This window comes from Eubalaena glacialis, chromosome 9 (genome assembly GCF_028564815.1).
Source record: "Eubalaena glacialis isolate mEubGla1 chromosome 9, mEubGla1.1.hap2.+ XY, whole genome shotgun sequence".
Lineage (NCBI taxonomy): Eukaryota > Metazoa > Chordata > Mammalia > Artiodactyla > Balaenidae > Eubalaena > Eubalaena glacialis.
The window spans coordinates 2,813,464-2,835,053 of record NC_083724.1 but is presented as its reverse complement, the minus strand read 5'-3'; the positions used below and the strand labels follow the sequence as shown (position 1 = coordinate 2,835,053).

The 21,590-nt window shown below is 56.6% G+C and overlaps 3 protein-coding genes and 5 non-coding genes across 9 annotated transcripts; 2 read left to right on the top strand and 6 right to left on the bottom strand.

Moving 5' to 3' along the window:
• Positions 1-106: 106 nt before the first annotated feature.
• RPL7A (ribosomal protein L7a) lies at positions 107-4,308 on the bottom strand. Its single transcript, XM_061200831.1, has 10 exons — positions 4,261-4,308; positions 3,562-4,158; positions 3,059-3,306; positions 2,682-2,974; positions 1,991-2,140; positions 1,549-1,689; positions 1,271-1,350; positions 822-952; positions 446-515; positions 107-272 (listed from the first exon to the last, which is right to left on the bottom strand). The coding sequence occupies exons 1-10, from the start codon at positions 4,306-4,308 to the stop codon at positions 168-170; spliced, it is 1,863 nt and encodes a 620-aa protein (XP_061056814.1). The 3' UTR covers positions 107-167.
• Positions 610-676, bottom strand: LOC133098438 (small nucleolar RNA SNORD36). Its single transcript, XR_009702147.1, has one exon. It is a non-coding gene; the product is annotated as a small nucleolar RNA SNORD36 (small nucleolar RNA).
• Positions 1,023-1,095, bottom strand: LOC133098437 (small nucleolar RNA SNORD36). The gene has a single exon (XR_009702146.1). It is a non-coding gene; the product is annotated as a small nucleolar RNA SNORD36 (small nucleolar RNA).
• Positions 1,428-1,502, bottom strand: LOC133098436 (small nucleolar RNA SNORD36). The gene has a single exon (XR_009702145.1). It is a non-coding gene; the product is annotated as a small nucleolar RNA SNORD36 (small nucleolar RNA).
• Positions 2,219-2,293, bottom strand: LOC133098440 (small nucleolar RNA SNORD24). Its single transcript, XR_009702149.1, has one exon. It is a non-coding gene; the product is annotated as a small nucleolar RNA SNORD24 (small nucleolar RNA).
• LOC133098439 (small nucleolar RNA SNORD24) lies at positions 2,979-3,053 on the bottom strand. Its single transcript, XR_009702148.1, has one exon. It is a non-coding gene; the product is annotated as a small nucleolar RNA SNORD24 (small nucleolar RNA).
• MED22 (mediator complex subunit 22) lies at positions 3,534-10,186 on the top strand. Of its 2 annotated transcripts, none has more exons than XM_061199657.1 (5): positions 3,534-3,659; positions 4,278-4,429; positions 5,891-5,971; positions 6,736-6,944; positions 9,399-10,186. In XM_061199657.1, exons 2-5 carry the CDS (start codon positions 4,307-4,309, stop codon positions 9,586-9,588), a joined length of 603 nt encoding a protein of 200 aa, XP_061055640.1. In that variant the 5' UTR covers positions 3,534-3,659; positions 4,278-4,306; the 3' UTR covers positions 9,589-10,186. The 2 variants fall into 2 exon arrangements, with proteins under 2 accessions (XP_061055640.1, XP_061055641.1); XM_061199658.1 differs by having other exon boundaries at positions 3,534-3,690.
• Positions 10,187-11,084: 898 nt separating this feature from the next.
• On the top strand, positions 11,085-15,536 carry SURF6 (surfeit 6). The gene is made up of 5 exons (XM_061199650.1): positions 11,085-11,401; positions 12,745-12,942; positions 13,500-13,588; positions 14,630-14,833; positions 14,940-15,536. Exons 1-5 carry the CDS (start codon positions 11,203-11,205, stop codon positions 15,417-15,419), a joined length of 1,170 nt encoding a protein of 389 aa, XP_061055633.1. The 5' UTR covers positions 11,085-11,202; the 3' UTR covers positions 15,420-15,536.
• The last annotated feature ends 6,054 nt before the right edge of the window (positions 15,537-21,590 follow it).

The following is a 21,590-nucleotide window of genomic DNA, read 5'->3' as shown; positions in this document are numbered from 1 at the left end:
TAGCTTTTTCAAAACTGGACCAACACACAAGTGCTGCCCTATGAGGGATAAGGACCCAGGGTTTACTTGCCACTGTCCTGAACTTTTAACCCAAAATGCCCAACACTGGCTGAAGGATTTTTTTTATTATTATTATTTTTATGTACAGAAAAATCAATAGTGTACACTTAGCCCAGTTTGGTGGCCAGTTCTTTGGCCTTTGCCTTTTCCAGCTTGGCGATGCGAGCCACTGATTTGGGACCCAGGACGTTGCCTCCCCAGTGACGGCGGATCTGTAACAAGAAGACAGGCAGTCAGCTTGGCGGGTCGTTTCACGCGCTTCTATTGGGTTGTTCCAAGTTGACTGGCAAATACAACTGCTCAGAAAGAGCCGAGAGCCAGCCAGTTTCTGACTAAAGACGCAACCTAGTCAAAGACGGTATTCTGTTATGAGTGTGCTACCTACCTCATCGTATCTGTCGTTGTAATTGGTCCTGATGGCTTCCACCAGCTTAGCCAGAGCACCTTTGTCTTCCCTAACAAGGCAGAGGGGAAAATGTGGGTCATTGGCCTCTCAGTTACCCTTCCAGAAAGCAGCAGCGACTTCCTTTTTAGCTCCAACACAAACCTTCTGCCTCAGATACAACGTGACAACATGGTTTATTCAGGTGAAGAAATTCATAACCATCATCGGCAAAAGTTCAGAAAAAAGTATTCTTTTAAAGTTGGTCTTTAAGGTAAAGATCCCGAGAAACTAAGCAAACTTGGGGGGGGGGGCGGGGCGGGGGAGAAGGTTGTCCCCTAGTGACTCTCGGGAATTCTGGGCTGCACTGCACACTTACGAGTTGACTTGTGTGAAGGCCACGGTGGTGCAGGTCTTCCTGTGGACCAGACGCCCCAGCCTGGCCTTGCCCTTGATGATGCAGTAGGGAACCCCCATCTTCCGGCACAGGGCGGGCAGGAAGACCACCAGCTGGAAGACAGCGTCAGCGCTGGAGAGTGTTCTGAGCGGACGCGGAAACTCAGAAGCTAACGTGGCGGCGACTGCTCAGGGTTAAAAAGCTCCTGCACTTGTACTTCAAGGTTTAGTTCAGTGAGAGTGTCACATCACTGCAACAGCCACCAGGTGGATCCCTTGCCAGGACGCCCTCAGACGGAAAGCTGACAGTCCTCGCCACCCTGCGACGGCCTCTGCCAGACCCAGTATTTAGCTTTGAGCTATCTTCCCGGTACAAACGAGGACCCAACCAGTCTAAGTCCCGCAGTCAACGCTTGAGAACAAGTCACGTACCTCGATGGGATCCACGTCATGTGCGATGACCACCAGCTGAGCCTTCTTGTTCTCCACCAAGGTGGTGATGGTATTAACCCCTAGAACATACAACCAGTCTGCATGGCAGAGGGGTGGGGCGTCTGGGCACAAAAGCACTTGTACCGGGGGCCCCGCTATGACTCAGGGTTAAAAAGCTCGGATTTTACTCTTCACAGTGATTCCAGGTGAAGAAATTCATGCATCATCGCCAAGAGCCTGCCCCACCACTCACCCTCTTCAAGGAGGGGCCCACTCACCTGCTCGGAGGACAGGTGGCCTCTTGGTGGGGACATCCCCTTTGCCTGCAGCTTTCTTCTCAGCTCGGGCCAGCAACCTCTGCTTCTTCTCTTGCTTTGTCTCTGGTCTGTACTTGTGGGCCAGCTTAAGCAGCTGAGTAGCTGAAAAAAGACCGCCAGTTCAGGTCGATAGTTTAAAAGCTTACATCACTTGACCGTCACAAATGCTAGGTCACTGTCCTGAATACAACTGCAGTTCAAGAGATCTCAGATCATATACAATGTCTCTTTAGTATATCACGTTCTGGAAACTAGACCAAGAATCCTAAGTTTTAACCAACGAACGTACTGAAAATACCCACTGCCCCTTTACAGGCCTCAGCTCTGCCAGTGTCCAAGAAAAGGTGGCGACCACGCCCAAGAAATCCCTCCCCAGCGCTGCTTTTCTGCCACAGAACCCCACCTGTTTGGCGGTCCAAGGCCTGGGTGAACTGGTTAATCGCGGGCGGCACTTTCAGCCGCTTATAGAGGATAGCCCTTTGCCGCTGCAGGCGGATGTAGCGGGGCCATTTGACAAAGCGGGTGAGGTCCCTTTTGGGCTGGATGTCCTGTCCTGAGAAGTAAAGGGCAACACCGTGAGGCTCAAGCTCCTCGTCAAGCTCGTGTTCAGGGCCACGCAGAAGGGCGCAGGTGCGTCAGCGATCTCGGTGCTTTAAGATGGCATCACCAGCTCTCAGACAGCAAACGTTCTTTTGCGTCACCTGCACACAAACACCTAGGATCACAGGGGAGACTGGCGGCACCTCTCCTCATTCAACGAGCAGCCAAGGCGTATGTCAGGACCGCAGTCCCATGGCCTCTGCTCTGGCAGAACTAGCTGCGTGACGGCCAAGCTGAATCCCAACGGCCAGTACCTGGGCTCCACGCTGCCACACGCTCAGGTGCGCCGTCATCGCCCCCTCTCAGAGCGAGAGGTTAAGAACCGAGCCGGGTTACAGCTAGAAAGCGGCAAAAACGCGAGAATCCCCATCCACGTAGCCTCGACTCCAAACTCACTGAATTCTAACAAGGCCAAAACATAACCTTCTGTTCGATAAACTGCTTTTCTTTGTTATTTAAGCAGCCATTTGCAACATTTCCCGTCTCCTACTCACCAATGCCAAAATTCTTGGGCCTTTTCTCGAACAAGGGGTTGACCACCTTCTTGGCCTCCTGCTTCTTCACCACAGCAGGGGCCGGGGCCACCTTCTTGCCCTTGGCCTTCTTTCCCTTCGGCTGGGCGAAAAGAAACACCCAGCTCAACCGCCGCCTCCCCAACAGTCTCTCTGAAGAGGAGTGGGTCCCGGGCCGGCTTCCCGAAGACGAGAGCGCGCGGCGGGCCGGCCCCAAGCATCCCCGTGAGGAAACCTGGCCCCAGGCGCCGCCGAGCCCGGCGACCGCCCCCCCGCTCGTGCATCAGCGATCTTGGTGGTTAGGGACGTCCTCACCATCACTCAGATAGCAAATATTCTTTCACATCATCTGCACGAGCCTCGACAGCCCCGCGGCCCCTTTCGGAGTCCGGCGGGCTCCACACAGCAGAGGCAGACAGACTGAGAACCCCCTGCCCAAGACCCCTGGCGGCCCCCGGGGCGCTGGAGCGCCCCGGCCTGTCAGCCCCGAGCCCCGCATGGCGGCGCTGCGCTCCCGGGATCCTCCTCCTCCTCCCCCAGCCCGGCTGCCGAGGAGTCTATCCGGCCCCAGTGCCTCTAGGCGAGGCCCTGCGGGGCTCCTCTCGCGCTGGGCGGTGGAAGGATCCCTGCGCGGTCACGCCTGGAGAAGGATGGCAGCGGATAGAACCCAAATCCGAAAGCCAGCATCGCGGACACCAAACGTACTCACCATCTTGAACGGTTGGCGGAGAAAGAAAGGAAGGGGAATTGTGGGTAATATGTATGCGACCTCGGAGATCGCGAGAACTGAAGCCTGCGCGGGATTTCGGATTTAAAGCGACAGAACTTTCTCCCGCCCGGCGGGCGGTGCCTAGAGCCGGACGACGGGGTCTGAGCTGCCGGAAAGGCGCGCGGAGAGGCGCCGGGGAGCCGGGACTTCTCCGGAGGGGCGCGCGCTCGTCCCCAGCCCGCCCTGGCCAGGTACCCGCCGGGCCCCGGCTCTGCAGACCAGGTGTGGGCGTTGGGGCGGCGTGGCGGCGGTGTCGGCGTCCTTCTCGTTGCGATTTACTCCAAAGTGGCTTAAAAACCGCGAGTTCGGTCGGGGGGCCACCCGGACCGGAGCACGCGCAGCCCGGAGGCACCTGGCGCGGGGCGGGAGCGTGGTCCCAGCAGAGACCCCGGAGCGGAGGAGCCCAGAGGTCTCGTGGGGCGGCCCCCGGGGGTCCCGGCGTGGAGACGAGGGCGGCTGATTGGGGGTGAAGGCCAAGTGCGTTTGGAGGAGGTGGGGTAGGATCCGAGCGGCTCCTCGGGTGAGGAGTAGGGCAGAAGTGCTGGCGGGGAAGCGGCTGGCCAGGGCAGGTGGGGACGTGCGTGGGCCTGGCCTCTGGGAAGGCTGCGCCGGAGCCCAGCAGGGTGTCGTCGGGGTCCCGGGGAAGGGGCGCGGGCCGGAGGAGACGCCGCAGTGCGCTGTGTGCGGATGCTTGGACGAGTGTGTTTGGCAGAAAGGGAGTCCCCGGAGAGCTGCGGGTCCTGCCGAGGCGGGGGCCTGGAGGGTGGGAGGCTGGGGTTCGCCCGCTCACACCAGACTCTGGGTCCCAGGTGCCCCCTGCCGTGCCTGAGGCCCCGCCATGGCCCAGCAGAGAGCCCTGCCGCAAAGCAAGGAGACGCTGCTGCAGTCTTACAACAAGCGGCTCAAGGATGACGTCAAGTCCATCATGGACAACTTCACCGAGATCATCAAGACCGCCAAGGTGGGTGGGGGCCGCCGGTCTGCTGCTCTTTCTGAGACCAAGGGAAGTAGCAGGGTCTAGAGATTGTGGACAGTGGTGAGTGGAGCCAGGGTGTCCGCTTTCAACAGCACCCACTCAACATGGCTGCTCCCGGCCAGGTGATGGCGATACACCAGTGAACCCTTGTCCCCATGGGGAGAACATCTGGGAGAGCCGCAAGGGGATTGACAATAACAAACAGGTCAACAGATAAACTGGCCAATTACAGGTCCTGGTGAGGCAGTTGTAGGGGACTCCAGTCGCATTGCCAGGATCCAATGTCCAGCATCGCTTACTAGCAGCAAGGGCTTGGATGAGGTCTTGACTTCTCAGTGCCTCAGTTTCCCCTGCATCGTAGGGTCCTTGTGATGACTGGAGGAGTTTATCTGTGTAAAGCGGTTACTGTGGGGACTACTGCGCGCGCACGCGGTCAGGGAGAGAAGCTGGGGAAGGCCTCCCAGGTGGGTAGAGTGGTCAGCGTCCGGTTCCGGTCAGGCAAGCCCGCTGACCGGATTGGGGCAGGATCTCTGCACGACCACTGCAGACCTGTAAGGCTTGTTTGAGCATTAAGAGTGACGATGAAAGCTAGAGTTTATTTAGTGCTCACCACGTGTCAGGCCGAGCCGAGAGGGCCGTTTGTGTCTCGTCCCATTTAATCTTCACAAGAACTCTACGGGGCAGGTACCATTGTTCTCCTCTCCCTTTTCAGAGGGGGAAACTGAGGCTCAGAAGGTTTACCAACCTGCCCAGAGTCATTCTGCTAATAACTGGCAGGGCCGGGATGTGAACCCGGGCAGTCTGGCTCCTAACCGCTTAGGGTGCCCTGACCCCTGCCCGGACCCTGGCCTGGCGGGTGGTTTGGGACAGTTAGCGGCCTAACAGGCTACAGGCGGGGCAGGACTCCTGGCTCTGCCGTTTACCGCCTGAGACACCTTGAGTGGGCTCAGGTCTGTCCCGGCCTCAGGTTTGCCCCCCTGTAAACCAGGGATGGCGGTCCAGGCCTCTGTGAGTTTCCTAAGATGATGGTCGAGTGCCTAACACAGTGCCTGGCGCCCAGGAAGTACTCGGTAAATGGTCACTTAACAAAATACATTGTCGTTTTATTGATCCATTTAGCAGGTCAGTGAGCGCCTGAGCTAGGGACGCAGTCTGTGCTGAACAGGACTCCATACCCCAAAAAAGACAGGACCAACACCTCCCCGCGCCTGGCACAGCGGCTGGTGTACTTAGGCATCCACTGGTCCTGGTGAAGGTGCCTGTCATCTCCTTAGAACAGAGCTAGAGGGGGTGACGGTGCACGCGGCCTGAGGTCTGGTTGGCAGCGCCTGGTGCGCAGAGGGCACGATAGGCCACAGGGTGTGGCGAGTGCGGGCATGCCGCCACTGCCGGGTGCCTGAGGGCCGGGGCGCCTGCCCATTCTCGGCTTTCTCGTTTGCCCTCCAGATTGAGGACGAGACGCAGGTGTCGAGGGCCACTCAGGGCGAGCAGGATAATTACGAGATGCACGTGCGAGCCGCCAACATCGTGAGTCACCAGGTGGAGGGGACAGCCCGGGCTCCAGGAGCCTTGTGGTCCCCACTGGGGTTCCCTGGGTGGGGGGCAAACCACTTCTCAGGAGACTCCACTCGAGAGGAGGGCTGTCCATGGCAGCCGCGTAAGGGGCTGGCAGGTAGCCGGCCACGGCCATCCTGTCGAGTGCTGGGCGGTGGTTAGAAACAGGTCACCCCTTCCTCGCTGAAGATTCTTTATAAGTGCGGGAAGCAAATGGCCAGATGAAACGGGACGTGCATTTTGATCCCTTTCGATGTCACAGAACAAGCAGGGCAACCAAGTATTTCCATAGGTCTGTGCCCCCGGATGAAAATGCACAGGACGAGGTCCTAAAGGAATCCCCCCCAACTGGCAGATGCGCTGCTCCTGCGGAAGAGCAGGGCAGGAGGTTAAATGGGATGGTAGTTTGATCTGGGGTTTGAGGTTTTGAGAAGCAGCGTGGGGGCTCGAATAACACACGAGATCGGTGATCGTACCAGCAGGAGTAGAAGGCAGAGGCCAGGGGTGCGTGGGGACCGGGAGGCTGACGGCACCTGCCTTGGTGCCCGGGACCCTGCCTCCCGCCCCGCCCTGTAGCTTACGCTCTAGTTCCCTCACTTCTCACAATGACCCTATGTTAGTGCCGTGGTCCCACTTTGCAGATGAGGCAGCTGAGGCCATTGCTTACCCAGCGTCAGGCACACGGAAGCAGGCTGCCGTCAGTCCCTCACTGTGCTGCCCCGTCCGCATCAACGCAGGTCCGAGCCGGCGAGTCCCTGATGAAGCTGGTGTCCGACCTCAAGCAGTTCCTCATCCTCAACGACTTCCCGTCGGTGAATGAGGCCATCGACCAGCGCAACCAGCAGCTGCGAGCTCTGCGGGAGGAGTGTGACAGGAAGCTCGTCGCCCTGCGGGATGAGGTCTCCGTAGACCTGTACGAGCTGGAGGAGGAGTATTACTCGTCCAGGTACAAATAGGGCTGGACCCCGTGCAGAGCGGACCTGCGGACCTGGGCCCGGCCAGCAGGGGCGGCCCAGCCCCACCTGGCAGCCCGAAGGTCCTGTTTTTCCAAATCCTTCCCGGTCTCGGCAACAGAGCCCTTTGCCTGGGTTTCAGAGGAGACCTCATGGTCAGAGCGTTTGATGGACAGACAACCTACGCCGTCTACCAGGGCCTGGGCATCGGGATGAAAATCACAGAACCTCAAGGGTTGGGAGGGCCAAGCCAGCATTTCTGTCTGGGGGCTTGTCTGTCCCTCTTAGCTGTCTAAGCAATATCTAAACATTCCAACCAAGGCCGGGCTAGCTCTCTTGGCCACCCAGGCTCATGTCCAGGACTCCAGTGCTTGCCCAGGGATGCAGTTCCATAGGGGTGTCACTGAATACCCACCGTGGGTGTCAGGGGTGGGGGCTCCTGGGAAGGAGGAGGAGAAAACCCAAGCAGAGGATGGCCTTGAAAGCCAGGCCTGGGAACTCGGACCACTGAGCTCCCATTCAGCTCAGCCTTGTTCACAGACCACAGCCCTCCTGCATGCCAGGCCCATGCTGAGCCCCAGGGATACAGCAGTGAGCAAGACCTGTCACCCCAGCCCTCGTGTGGCCACTCAGAATCCTGAGACCTGAGGCGGTTTGAGCTGGAGGGGCCCTGAGAAAGCAAGAGTCCAGGTGTAATTACATTTGGGGAAACTGAGGCTGGAGAGACCCCCCATCTCCGTCCCCATTAGCTTGGAAAGATCGAGACTCGGTCCGGCAGACATGGAGTCCACACCCCCTCTCGCCCTTGCCGGACAAATGTGTCCTTCCTGTCATGGATGTTCAATGCTCCTTTCTGTCCCGTGGCGGCCATGCTGGGGCCACAGACGCCCAGAGCCAGTGGTCTGGGGCTTGGTTTCACTGCGCTGGACTCAGTGCCACCCCTCATGGTCCCCGCCCATCTTGGCCTTTGCGGGAAGGGACAGAGGGCCTCTTCCAGAGGGTTCTGGGGCCTTCTCTAGTCCCTGATACCCACGGCTCAGCAGACATGCGGCGGGTGCCTCCTACATACCAGGCCTTCAGAGAGGGGTCCCAAGTGGGTCCCTGGGGGGTTCCAGACCCTGCTGGGGACGTTGCTCACAGCCCTGCTTGTCCCCTATGTCCCTGTGTTTGTCCCCCTGCTGCCCCCAAGGGCCAGGCCCCTGGACTGAGCAGCTGCAGGCCAGCAATTCAGCCCTGCCTCTCGAGGCTGAGGGCCAGAGGGACAGGGCTGCAGTGGAACCCAGGGGGCCTGAGAGCCAGGCTCCTCACGTCCTGGCTCTGGGCCCGGCAGTCTCTGGTTCAGCCAGAGGGGCTTCTGGTCCGGCCTGGGGTCCCTTCCCGCTGTTCCCGGTGCCTCGAGAGGCTGAGTTCCTCTCTCGTCTGTAAATGCCTGTCAGTGGCTGGGGCTCGGCTGAGGCTGGGCCAGCGGGCTGTCAGCCCCTCCCTGCTCGGCCCCCGACCCGGGCCACCAGCGCTCAGCCCGTCCTCCGGCCTCCCTGCACGTCCCGGCTGCCTGCACCCCCATCTCCACGCTCGCTGCCCTGCTTTCTGCTCACGATTTGCTCTTTCTCTGCCTCTTGCCCTCCACTCTCCTTGAGACTCCGCTCTGTGTCCAGGATGGTTTCTGAGGCTGAACGCTGAGGGCAGGAGCAAGGGAGGGAGCGAGAGGCAGGGCAGGATTCGGGAGAAAGCCAGCGAGACAAGTGTGGGGGCGGGACATGCTCTAGTCGCCCCCTTGACAGCCTTCACGAGCCGTGCCCATCACCTGCGTCCTCGCCCTGAGAGGCCGGCCCTGCTGTCCCCATATTAGAGACGGGAGACTGAGTTCAAGGGGCCGGGGGCCTGTTTGAGGTCACACACAACACCAGGGCCTCCGCTCCTAACTGCCACCCCATTCAGGCCGAGTCCCAGCCAGGGCCAGACCCAGAAGGAAGACAGGCTCTCTGCCCTCAGGGGCCTTGCAAAGTGTCGGGACCGTGGAGGCCATAGCGAGCTCTGGACGCTGGTTCCTGCAGCTGGTGGGAGCGTGTGGCCAGGCTGGCAGCTCCCTGCAGCAGGAGGGCAGCTGGAGCCAGGACAGGAGGTGGCGGCAGGGACTAGGAATGCCACTTGGCAGGAGGGACACCGGTTGGTCAGTGGAAGGGACCAGCCGAGGTCACAGCCTGCTGGTGGCTGGTCCCGGAAGGCTCCCTTTCGGATTCTCCGGAGGACCCGGAAGCAGGGGCAGCCGCCCGCGCCTCGCCCTCAGCCAGGCCACTTGACGGAGGGGCCGGCACCGAGGAGAGGAGGGGAAGGCAGGCCTGGGGTGTGGTCTGTGTTTCCTTAACTCTGCTTCTGTCTCGCTTTCCCTCCCTGGCTTCCCTCTCTTCCTGCTCCTGTCTCTCCCTGGGTTTCTGGTGGTGGAAAAGCTCAAGTCTTTGCGAAGCTAATGATCTGCCTCTGTGTGAAGCTTACTGGAGGCTGGACCTCGACACAGACTCCGCTGACGGCCTCTCAATCCCTCTGCCGGCGTCCCCGGAGCCCAGTGCTGGCCCCCTGCAGGCTGCAGCCCCTGCCCACTCCCACGCCGGTGGCCCCGGCCCCACGGAGCACGCCTGAGCCCCCCCGGGCTCCTCTCCCCGGGCCCCTAGACCTTAGGAGTGAAATCCAGTGCTCCCCTCTGGGCCCACCACAGCCTCAACTCCCTTCAGCCTTGGGGCCCACTTGGGGAGCCGCCGTGGCCTCTTTCGGAACCGTGTCAGCCCAGAGACAGCCCACCTAGGAGTGTTGGGGGAAAGCAGTACCCCCAGCCGTGCCAGGGTGGCCCATCCTTCCTCTTGTCGTCACCTCTTATTTGCTACCTTCCTGGCTGGCTGGATGGAAGGAAGTTTCCAGGATAGTTTGTCCCGTTGAGGACCTAACAGCGGGGCAGGGAGGATGCCCAGCATTGGGAGACCTGCCCTGAGCAAGGTGTTTACAGTGGAGGACGCAAGTGCTCGGAGTGGACAGTACTAGCCAAGGCCAGGCCCCCACGCAGAGCTCTGCCCGCTACCTTGCCCTGAGGCTCCCTGCGCTAGCTGACTGCCCCTGCAGGGCTGTGGGGAAAGGGGGCTGCCCACTCTTGCAGAAATCAGGCAGGGTCCTTCCTAATTCCGCTGCTGCACACGTTTTGGTTATTTTTGTAATGAGACTGTTGAATAAAACCAGCTCCACCGTTTTGCTTTGGTTGGTTCCTTTTCTTGCTCAGCCCCAATCGGTTTTGGACCACCCTTGGTCTCCGTGGCTGTTGGAAAACAGCCCCTGGGCTCTGCCTGGACAACACTGGGCTCCGTATCAGCCTTCTCCTCACGGGGGGCTCTGGGCAAGCAAGGGCTTTGTCAGCTTGCAGTCATGGCTGCATTTCCATTGCCTAGAAGGAGCTGTCTAGGAAGGGCCCTAATGTTTGGTGAATGCATGAAAAGCTGCCATTATTGCATATCACGTGGCCCAGGCGTCGTGCCTCTGGTTGCACCCCGAGTCGGTGCTCGTTACTGGCATCTCAGAGAGGGGTGACCACAGGCTCGGAAGGGGTTGAAGTGCTGTGCTCATGGTCATGGAGCTGGGAAGTGAAGTGGGAGGTTCAGGACTCAACCCAGGTGGAACGCGAGGCCCAGTGCCTGGAGCCAGGCTCACCTGAGAAGCGGGAGGCGGGTGTCACCCCAGAAGAGCCGGGACATCAATCCCAAGCCCTGTCGCCGGCGTGCTTTATCTCCTTCCCAGAGGGAGATCACCGTCCCAGTGTACGGAGGACATGACAGCCCACGACCCGCCACGTCACTCTGAATTTATTACCAGTCGCCACTGAAACATAAACTTCAGGAGGACACTGCTGTGTGTTTTCTTCGCCGCTTGTACCCCGGGGCCTTGGAACCTGCCCGGCGCGCAGTCCTTTCTGAACGAACGCGGTCTCGCCAGCTCCTACTTGGGGTCTGAGCCCCCAGAGGACTAAATTACTGCGGATCTGTTCCTGTCGCCCCTACGGGTACCGAGCACCTACCGGGTGCCGGGCGCGGTCCCCGCCCCCGCCCCATAATGCTTTGCGCCCCGCCCCCCGCGCCTCTTCCGGTGGAGCCACCTGGTTAATCGAGCGTCGCGCGTTGGCTGCTCGGCGCTCGGCCGGCCGCGCCTGCCCACGTGCTGGTTCCCGGCGTGCGCAGCGGAAGGGGAGAGGGTCGCGCCGGCCGGGGGCAGTGGATGTGCCTGCGGTTGCCGGTGCCGGCGCGGGGCGCTGCACCCCGGCTCTCCTCCCCCCGAGTAGGACCCCGGAGCGAGGCCCGCCCGACCCCCGAACCTCCAGCCATGGCTTCTCTGCTCGCGAAGGACGCCTACCTGCAGAGTCTGGCCAAGAAGATCTGCTCCCAGCCCAGCCCCGAACCACAGAAGCGCAAGTCGGGTAAAGCGCAGCCCGCGGCCGGGACTGGGAGGGCTTCGGAAGGGGGCGCCCCTCCACGCCCCAGCGTCCCCACTCCCCTCCGCGGCGGAGGTCGGTGTCTGCCCCACACCGCACCTGAGTAGCCTTCAGGTGGAGTAGACACGTAGATGCGTGAAACAAGCCTGTGAAATAGTAGAGCGAAGAATTGAAAGGGATGCTTAAAGGCAACGCCATTTCCCTTGCTCGTTGGGGGCATCCGTCTGGGAGTCTGAAGGATTCAGATATGCGCCCTCCGGGCTGGAAGCTCGGCCGGGGTTTGGAGGAGGTGACCCCGTGGAATGGTTGCTCTGCCGTTGGGCGTCGTGAACAGGCTTAGCCAGCTCTCCACGCTGGGTGGGAAGACGGGTACGAGTGATGATGAAAAAATTACTTTTTCAGCCCATTACTGTGGGCCTGGTGGTGGTGTGGGGAGAAGGAAGGAAGAAGATGGCTCCTGCTAATGGGAGTTTACACGGCAGTGGTGACAAGGGCTCCCTCAGGAGGCAGATACACAAGTAGGTGAAACAGACAATAACTGGCCTGTCCTGGCGCAGAGGAGGGGAGAGTGGCAGCGTCTGCCACGGACCTACCAGAGGGAAAACCTTTTTTTTTTTATACAAGGAAAATATGTTCACCGTAGAAAAATGAAGTTAAGTGAATTTTTTCGTCACTCAGTTACTAGTTAGATCTGTGTCTTTCTGAAACTTCTTCTGAGTATTTCTCACTGAAACAATTTGGCTCCTACTTTGTGTACTCAATTCTCATTTTCCTTTTAGAATGTAAACATTTTCTGCCCTCTCCTCCACACACACTTCTGGGATCTTAGGTCCCCGACCACGGATTGAACCCAGGCCCTCGGCAGTGAGAGCGCGGTGTCCTAACCACTGGACCGCCAGAGAATTCTCTCTCAATCTGTTAAAATGAAAGCCTATGCCATTATTTTTTGTTGGGTACGTCATAGTTTGTTTTGTGGCGGTGCCATCATTGTCACTGTAGATTGATATTTAGGTTTTCTTAGTTTTTCACTCAAAAAAGGATGTTTTGATGAACATGCTGAGGCCACATCTTTTTGCATTCCCCAGCATGAGTTCTCGCAGGCAGACTGCTGGGTCAGCGTGTGGATGTTTTTCAGGGTTTTGATGAGTGTGGCTAGTCTGCTTTCTAGGAAGTTTGTGGTTCTGAGTTCAACGGATGAGGGTCTCCATATCCCCCATCCTGATTGGCTTTTGGCATTTTTCTAGGACCAAAGCCTTTGCAAGACCTTCCTACCTATTGAATGGGTCACAGGGATTGGGGTGGCAGCCCTTTCTCATTTTGTGTTTCAGCTGGCAAAACTCAAGTCTCAGAAGCTGCTGGGCCCCCCAGAAAGAAGAGGAAGAGAGCACAGAAGAAATCCCGGGAGCGGGAGGAGAAGGCTGCAGAACCCAAGGCCCAGGCCCCTGCGGAGAAGTCTCAAGCCAGGACGCCAGTGGCAGCCAAGGAGAAGAAGGAGGAGGCCTCCAGCTCCAGCGGGGCCCCTGCAGGTGAGGGGGGTGGGCAGGGTCGACTGAGATTTGGGACAGATATAAACGTGGTCCTCTCTGGTCGTAACAGCATGATCAGATAGCGTGAGACTTCCCGAAGAACGCGTTTTCAGAGGACAGATCACGGGGCCTCTGGGGGTGGATGGGAATCTCAGGAAGTGCACAGTAGTTCCAGGCCACATAGTAACTGGGATGGCGAGGGGCAAGGCCGTGTCCCACTGAGGTCCTGGAGCAGCTTGGCTTGAAGAGCTTTACTGCCCTCACGTCTCTGAAGTGGTGTTGTGAGAGCTGCCTCTGGGTCTGGGGGGCACTGCAGAAGTTGGAAGAAGTGGGAGGTGGGTTTGGCCCGCACTACATGAGGATGTCCTGTCCTGGAGGCCAATCCAGCTTGAAGAGGTAGGGTAGAATTTACTGGAACTGACCTGCAGATCCACGAGTGGTCACTGGAGGGGGCAGTGTATGGAGACTCAGGCTTCGAAGCTGGGCCCTTGGGGAGGGCACAGGAAGGTCGGGGCGTGGGGGAGTCTCCTTTTGGTTCTCTGACTCCTTCTTTGTAGATGGTCTGGTCAACGAGCCTGGCTCTGTATTTGCCTTGGACGTTCTGCGGCAGCGCCTGCATGAGAAGATCCGGGAGGCGCGGGGCCAGGTAGGTGGAGGAGACCTCTGGGTCCTGTGGTGGTTTCCGCACCCTGCCTGGAGAGAAGACGCCCAGGTGCTTGCTGAGGTTGGCCCCAGCTCTGCCAGCTGTTACGGGGCTGACAGGGCGGGGGGTGGGGGGGTGGGGCTGACAGGGCGGGGGGGGGGCGGTCAGCCCGTTCCCGCCCCTGCAGCGGGTGCTGCCAGGGCCTCGGCAGCTCTGTTCTGCAAGACGTCAGGTGTAGTTCTTGTCATCTTGGGGAGCTCGGTCCCCAGGGTCCCCCTCCTGCTGGCCACGCTGAGCTTCTGGCTCTTCTGTTCTGCGGTCTTGGAGAGAGGCTCAGCCTCTTCCCTCAGGGAAGCTGATTTTGCTAACACACCCACACTGGGTGACAATTCCTGCACGTTTGTCCATCTAAATGCTCGACGGCCCTGTGAGGTAAGCCAGGGCCTGAGATGAGGTGACCAGCCCGAGGTGACAGCCATGGGACGCTCCAGGACCTCAACCAGCCTCAGCGCGGATGGCATCGCCACCCCCCCCCCCTTTTCCTGTGGTCCTCCCCCAAGCCTCCTGCTGTGTGGGGACAGTCCCCTGGCTTCTTTCTGCACTGTCCTGGCACAGGCCCGAGGGCCCTGCCTTCCTGCAGTGGTCCAGAGCACCCTTGGCGGCCCCGCAGGGGTCAGAATCGTGCGCTGGTCTGCACAGGTGCGGTGTTCTGACCCAACGCCGAGGTCTGGGTGGTGGCCTCGGCTCAGCCCCCGTCCTTGTCTCTGAAATGATGGAGGACCACACGTCCCTTATTGGGTCACTGGGGAGACTTAGAGGCACCATGTTTGGGAAGTGCCCTAGTATGGTAGATTCCTGGGGTCCGGAAGGCATGGTTCTCATGGGGTCCCCTTGTCCTTGTTTTGGGTGCACTTTGGGTGCCAGGTCACCTCCGGGTGGAACGCTGCACGGGGCGGGCCCTTTTTCCTGCCTTGATTCCGTGTGCCCGGCTGGGGGCCCCGCGGTTGGGAGAACCTTACGAGCGAGCACCTGCTTGCGCCGCAGGGCCGCGCCGAGTTGTCGTCTCCCGCCGCTTCGGAGAAAAGACGCCGGAGGAAGCAGGAGCGCGACCGGAAGAAGAGGAAGCGGAGGGAGCTGAGAGCAAAGGAGAAGGCGGCCAAGGCCCCCGAGGGGGCGGAGGCCGCTGAGCCGCCTCCCGAGGCGTCCCGCGAGGAGGCGCAGGCCCGGCCGGGGCTGCTCTTCAATAAGGTGAGCGCCGCGCGGCCGTCGGGCGGGCGGAGGTGGCCGCAGTGCGCGGGGCCCCGGGCGGGCGGGCGGGAAGTGGCGCTCGGCTCACATCGCCCTCTCCCCCGAGGTGGAGGTGAGCGAGGAGGAGCCGGGCAGCAAGGCGCAGCGCAGGAAGGAGAAGAGGCAGAAGCTGAAGGGGAACCTGACGCCGCTGACGGGCAGGAACTACCGACAGCTGCTGGAGCGCCTGCAGGCGCGGCGGGCCCGGCTGGAGGAGCTGCGGGACCAGGACGCGGGCCAGGCCCGGGAGCTCGAGGCCAAGATGCAGTGGACTAACGTGCTGTACAAGGCCGAGGGCGTGAAGATCCGCGACGACGAGCGCCTGCTGCAGGAGGCCCTGAAGCGCAAGGAGAAGCGGCGGGCGCAGCGGCAGCGCGCGTGGGAGAAGCGCACGGCGCACGTGGTGGGGAGGATGCAGCGGCGGCAGGACAGGCGGCGGCAGAACGTGCGCGAGAAGAAGGCGGCCAGGGCCGAGCGGCGCCTGGAGAAGGCCCGCAAGAAGGGCCGCATCCTGCCCCAGGACCTGGAGCGGGCCGGCCTGGCCTGAGGGCCCGGCGGAGAGCGGACGCCGCCGCGTGCTTAAGCGCCTTCGGATCCGGGGGAGGGGTGACCCACATCCGGGCTCTAGGCTCCCCTTGTGGGGCCGGAGCGCTCCCTGAAAGTGGCGGGGTTGGGGGGCGAGGGCGCGGTGAGGAGGGAGGGGGCGTCTGGGGGGGCTTCCCTGGCGCCCTTTTCCTCTCCCGTGTTCACAGGAGCAGGAACTGCTGTGTCTGCCCCAAACTCACTTGGAAAGGACAAAACCCAGCTCCTGTAGCCTGAGTTGAAGTGGAGTTGACGGGCTCGGTAACTGGGAGAAGGCGGGGCCGTCCTCAGGCTGCCTGGAATTGAGTTATTCGAAGTTAATTTCGAAGGTGGGTGAAACCTAGAATTTAAGGTAAACACGCACGTTAAAAATCCTAAGGTAACCACTAAAAGAAACAGTGTTAGTGAATTAGCAGGAGGAACAGCGGAGTGGGGTAGACAGTTACCGATCTAGGGGGAGGCAGGAGAGAAAGAGTAAAACCTAGAACCGAGCGAGGCCAGTGGAGGGTGCACAGTTAAGTCCAAGCCCGCAGGCAGCCGGGATGAATGCACGGGACAAAACTCAATGAATTTTATGGTATGTGGATTATATTTCAGTAAAACTGTTAATAAAATTCTTTTGACTAAACTCCAGTTAAGGAACGGATGGTAACCGAAAGGAAGCTGATGTGGTTGTATTATAAGATGAAGACTCTAAGGTAAAAGGCACTAGTAGAGAAAAAAAAAGTCGCCACGTAACGGAAGGGGTGCAGATCACCTGGAAGGTAGAACGGTCCTGCAGCAGGAACAGCTTCAAATCTGTAGCAGAAACTCACCCACTACAAGGAGAAATCAATTCACGAACCAAAGGGGGAGATTTTTAACATCTCCGTTAGGAGTTGATACACTAAGCAGACAAAATCAGAGGCATAGGGAAGGTTTCAACGAGAGCGTTTGTAAGCTTGATCTGGTGGACACACAGAACAGTGTTATCTAAAAACAGTGTGTACCGGGACTTGCCTGGTAGTCCGGTGGTTAGGACTCTATGCTTCCAATGCAGGGGGTGCGGGTTTGATCCCTGGTCAGGGAACTAAGATCCCATATGCCTCGGGATGCAGCAAAAAATTCAAAACAAAACAGTGTGTACCTCAAGCACACGTGGAACAGTGGTGAAAACGGACCATCTCCTAGTCCATAAAGCAAGTCATATTTCAAAGCATCGGCATCGTATCTGGCCGTAGAACAATTTTAAAACTTCAGAGGTAATTGTTAAAGTTTCCTGTTTGGAAGTTTAAAAACACGCTTCTAAATTACCTGTGAGTCAAAGAATAATCCCTAATGGATATTAGAGAATGTTTAGGACTCAAAGATGATGAAAGTGCTGTGCGTTAAAATTTGTGGGCCGCAGCTAAGGCAGTGCCAAAAGCACTTTGTAGCCTTAAAAGTGTGCCTATGTGTATCTATTCTTGGTTATACACCTTCGGAAGTGATTGCATCGTGCAGCACAACTTCCTGCCATCGTGCTTGGCCTAGCACCTCATTCCAGGATGCTGTTGTCCCACTCTCTCTGCACCCAGCAGTTACTCCCGAATTATTGTCCGTATGTGGCAGTCAGAGTTGGGAGACTATAAACCCCCTGTGGAAATTGCAGGAGCATCTCAGAAGGCCTGGTGGACGTGTGTCGTTGGGTGCTCCCCCTCTTCCCCTGAAGCCTGGAAGTCCGGGAAGCTCGCCCCTCCGACCTGGAGTGCTGCTGTGTCCCCAGCTTCACGTAGCTGGTGTGCAGGGTGAGCAGATGGTGCGTTTTGGTGGCAGGAACACCTTTGGCATCAGGAACACCCCACGTCTAGAAGCAGCACTGGACAATAGGAGATACAGGGCAGAAAAGGTGAGGAAATACAGAGAATTCTTCACCTGGTGGGAGACAGAGCCTATATCCAAGTTTAAACACTGAAAATGCTGCAGCCTCCCTGGGCTTGGCCACTCATGTCCCTCCCCGGCCCAGGGCTGGGAGCTGATGATGCACAGAAGCACGGACACGCTGCACATGATCTTGGTGGCAACCGAAGCATCTCGTGTCCAGAGGCAATAGTGGACGATGGAATATGGACAACAGGGAAGAAAAGGTTAAGAACATTACAGAGGGGCTTCCCTGGTGGCGCAGTGGTTAAGAATCCGCCTGCCAATGCAGGGGACACGGGTTCCAGCCGGGAAGATCCCACATGCCGCGGAGCAACTAAGCCTGTGCGCCACAACTACTGAGCCTGCGCTCTAGAGCCCGCGAGCCACAACTACTGAGCCCACGTGCCACAACTACTGAAGCCCATGCACCTAGAGCCCGTGCTCCGCAACAAGAGAAGCCACCGCAGTGAGAAGCCCACGCACTGCAACGAAGAGTAGACCCTGCTCACTGCAACTAGAGAAGGCCTGCGTGCGGCAACGAAGACCCAACATAGCCATAAATAAATAAATAAAATAGATAATCAAAAAAAACAAAAAACCATTACAGAATGAGTCTAGGAGGCCTGATGCACACCTCTTGGGTGTTGTGTGCCTCAAGTGCAGAAGATGAAATGCAGAGTCAAGGGAGAAAACTTCCAAAGGCCTAATGCCAAATATTTTCAGAACCAAATGGCAAGAGTCTCCAAGTCAGAAGGTCCCCCTCCTGTTGCTTAGTGAATCAGATGGAAATACCCGTAACCAGGACACGTGCTCAGGAACCATGGTTCACCAGGAACTGGGGTTCCAGCAGTCCTGCAAGGCCAGGGTAGTCTTGTGCCACTGGTCCCTTTGGGTGAGGCTGGGAAGTAGGCTCCCAGTCAACCTTTCCTTCTACTTAGGGGCTCCAGAAGTTGAACTAACACATGGTTAGAAATTCAGTGAGGGGCTACAAGCAACTGAGTAGCTCAAGTGAAGCCTCTGTTCACCAGACCTGTGTCGGGGTGCAGAGGACAGAGAGAGAGCTGTCCCCAGACCCCACGTGGGTTGGCCCACCCAGTTCATTGCACTAGCCTGACAGTTGTGGGAATCTCGCGTACGTGGCCTGTGGAAGTAAGATGTTCCCTGCCACCCTCAGGTCCCAGGCTCTGCACTGGCCCAAGAGCATGGTTCTACCCCTGCATCTCCCGTGGCATTCCATCCAGCCTTCAGGGAAGAGGCACCGCGGTGCTTCTCTGCTCTGTTCACAGCGCTTTTCCTAGTACCTCCGCAAAGGATGAGTCTTCTGTACCCTCCCCAGACAACCTGTGGGGTGGATGAGTGGGTAACATTGTTAAGACCTTCCAACAAGCCTGCCTCTCTACTGGTAGAGAATAACTTAGAGGAAAGAGAGAGTTCTTACCTCTAAGTTATTCCAAGGGATTTCTGGACGGTTCACTTACCTCGGCGTGGGCCACTGTGGGTTCCAGGTTTTGGTCAAGCAACAAAGGAAATAATTGGATCCTTTCCAGTTCCCTAGCTAGCCCACTGAGTCCTGCTTATGAGTGGAGCCCCCTCTGAAACTGCACCCCGCCTTTCTTGACCAAGCACTTCTAGAATCAACTCCCATATACTTCCCTGATTTTTTTCAAATGTAAAACAGCAGATACTTGTTCATTTAGTCAAACCTTCTTCTGAGTTTGACTTGGTAACTGGCCACTTTGGACTTGCTGAGATCTGACTGTACTTAGCAGTCTAGAGACAAGGTGAGATGGGGGTGAGTTTGAGGAGACTGGCTTCTCCTTGGAAGTGACTTGCTCAGATAAGATTGTCTTCAAGCCAGGCACAGCCTTATCAGCCAAGGGAGAAGGGACTGATTTCTCAAAGTGAGCCGTGGTGAGGTTGGGTATTCAGGGTACCTGAGGCATCCAATGTTGCCCAGATATCTACATTTCAATTCTGAGGACTGATCAGTGCTCCAGCTTTCCCATGAGAGATCTGGTAAGGTTGTGAATTCACCTGTTGATAGGATTTGCTGATGGGCTAGCTAAAACTTTGGTTTTCAGGTAACTCAATCTTGCAGCTGCAAACCATATGAGAGGTTTTTCTACAGAGTAATAGAAAGTCCCTGATTCTCAGTCCATGTCTTAAGCTAAAAATTTAGGACTTTGCGCCTGTCGCTGTCTTTCTGTTGACTAGCCAGCACTGTTAAAGGACCAACCCCACCCCGCAGTCCTGGAGTTTCTCAAGCCTTTCTCATTTTTCAAGGTGGTGTTCAGCTAGTCTCTCAAAGTCTTGCCTTCAAAAGATATTTGTCTCAGGTGACCACATCTCCAGATAAGTTGTTTTGCAGCTGTGTGCCAATATATCCAGGGTCCCATCCCCTGGTACTAACTAGATTTCTGCTACCCTCAGCTAAACTCCAGCCAGATGACAAATCCCAGATTTTCCCCAAGTCACTCATGAGAGGTCATGTTATGTTGCATTAAGAAAAGTACTTTTTAACAAATAAAACTAGTAGTTTAAAGCCAGACTGATCACTGGATATGTCTTAGCAACTAGGAATAGAGGAAAACTTCTTCAACTGGATAAAGAACATTTACCAAAAACGTACAGATACCATCATACTTAACAGTGAAAAACTCAGAAGTTTTCCTGCTAAGATCAGGAACAAGGCAAGAATGTCCCTTCTCATCACTGCTTTTCAGTGTCATTATAGAGAAGTCCTAGCACGTGCGATAGGACAAGAAAAAGAAAATACATGCAGATTGGGAAGGAAGAGATAAAACTGTCTTTGCAAATGACATGATCGTCTATGTAAACATCCAGAAGAATTGACAGAAAAACCTGAAACAAATGATTGTATTAAGGTTGCAGGATACAAAGTAAAGATTGTAAAAACATTGCTTTCTTATCTAATGAGTGTTCCTATGAACAAGTGGACTTTGAAATTAAAAATACATTACAGTCCCATTACATTGGGACTTCCCTGGCTGTCCAGTGGTTAAGACTCTGTGCTTCCACTGCATCCGGGAGCAAGGTTTCGATCCCTGGTTGGGGAACTAAGATTCCCACATGCCACACGGCTAACAAAGCAAAACAGAACAAAAAAATACATTGCTATTTACACTATGTGAAAGTTAACAGTTTCCCAGTGCATGTAAAAGTTATGTTTACACTATACTGTAGTCAACTATTAAATGTGCAATAGCATTATGTCTAAAAAAAAGTACAGTCTTAATTAAAAAATACTTTATTGCTAAAAAATGCTAACCATCATCTGAGCCTTCAGCGAGTTGTAGTAAAATCAAAGATCACTGATCACAAATCATAACAGATATAATTGAAAAATTTTTAAATATTGTGAGAATTACCAAAATGTGACACAGAGACATGAAGTAAGCAAATGCTGTTGGGGAAATGGTGCCAATAGACGTGCTTGATGCAGGGTTGCCACCAACCTTCAATTTATAAAAAATGCAGTATCTGTGAAGTTCAATAAAGGGAAGTGCAGTAACAGGAGGTGTGCCTGTAAAGGGAAACCTCACTAAAATGGAGTTCAGAGGCCAGAATCGGGAGCTGTCATGCACATATCACTCAACGTCAATACAGATGCCAACAGGAAGAGATGTACCTTGCATCTCGGGCAGGAAGTGACACCACTACTGCCAGCGGGAGGAAGGGAGAATTTCTCCTTGCCTGGCAATAGCTCAGTGTCAGACTGTCACAACTCAGCTACTGAAAGGCCACTATACTTCAAACCCCAGTTTACTCCATTGGACTTTCTATTTATAGTAGCCCTTTCCAACTTCCCCTTCTGCTCTATAAAAGTTTCTTCTGGGCTTCCCTGGTGGTGCAGTGGTTGAGAATCCGCCTGCCAGTGCAGGGGACACGGGTTCGAGCCCTGGTCTGGGAAGATCCCACATGCCGCGGAGCAACTGGGCCCGTGAGCCACAACTACTGAGCCTGCACGTCTGGAGCCTGTGCTCCGCAACAAGAGAGGCCGCGATAGTGAGAGGCCCGCGCACTGCGATGAAGAGTGGCCCCCGCTCGCCGCAACTAGAGAAAGCCCTCGCACAGAAACGAAGACCCAACACAGCCAAAAATAAATAAATTAATTAATTAATTTAAAAAAAAAAGTTTCTTCTCCTTTGCTTTACCAGACTTGCATGTGGTTCACCATAGTTACATGTCCTGAATTACAATTCTTTGCTGCTCCTGAATAAGCCCTTTTTGTTGG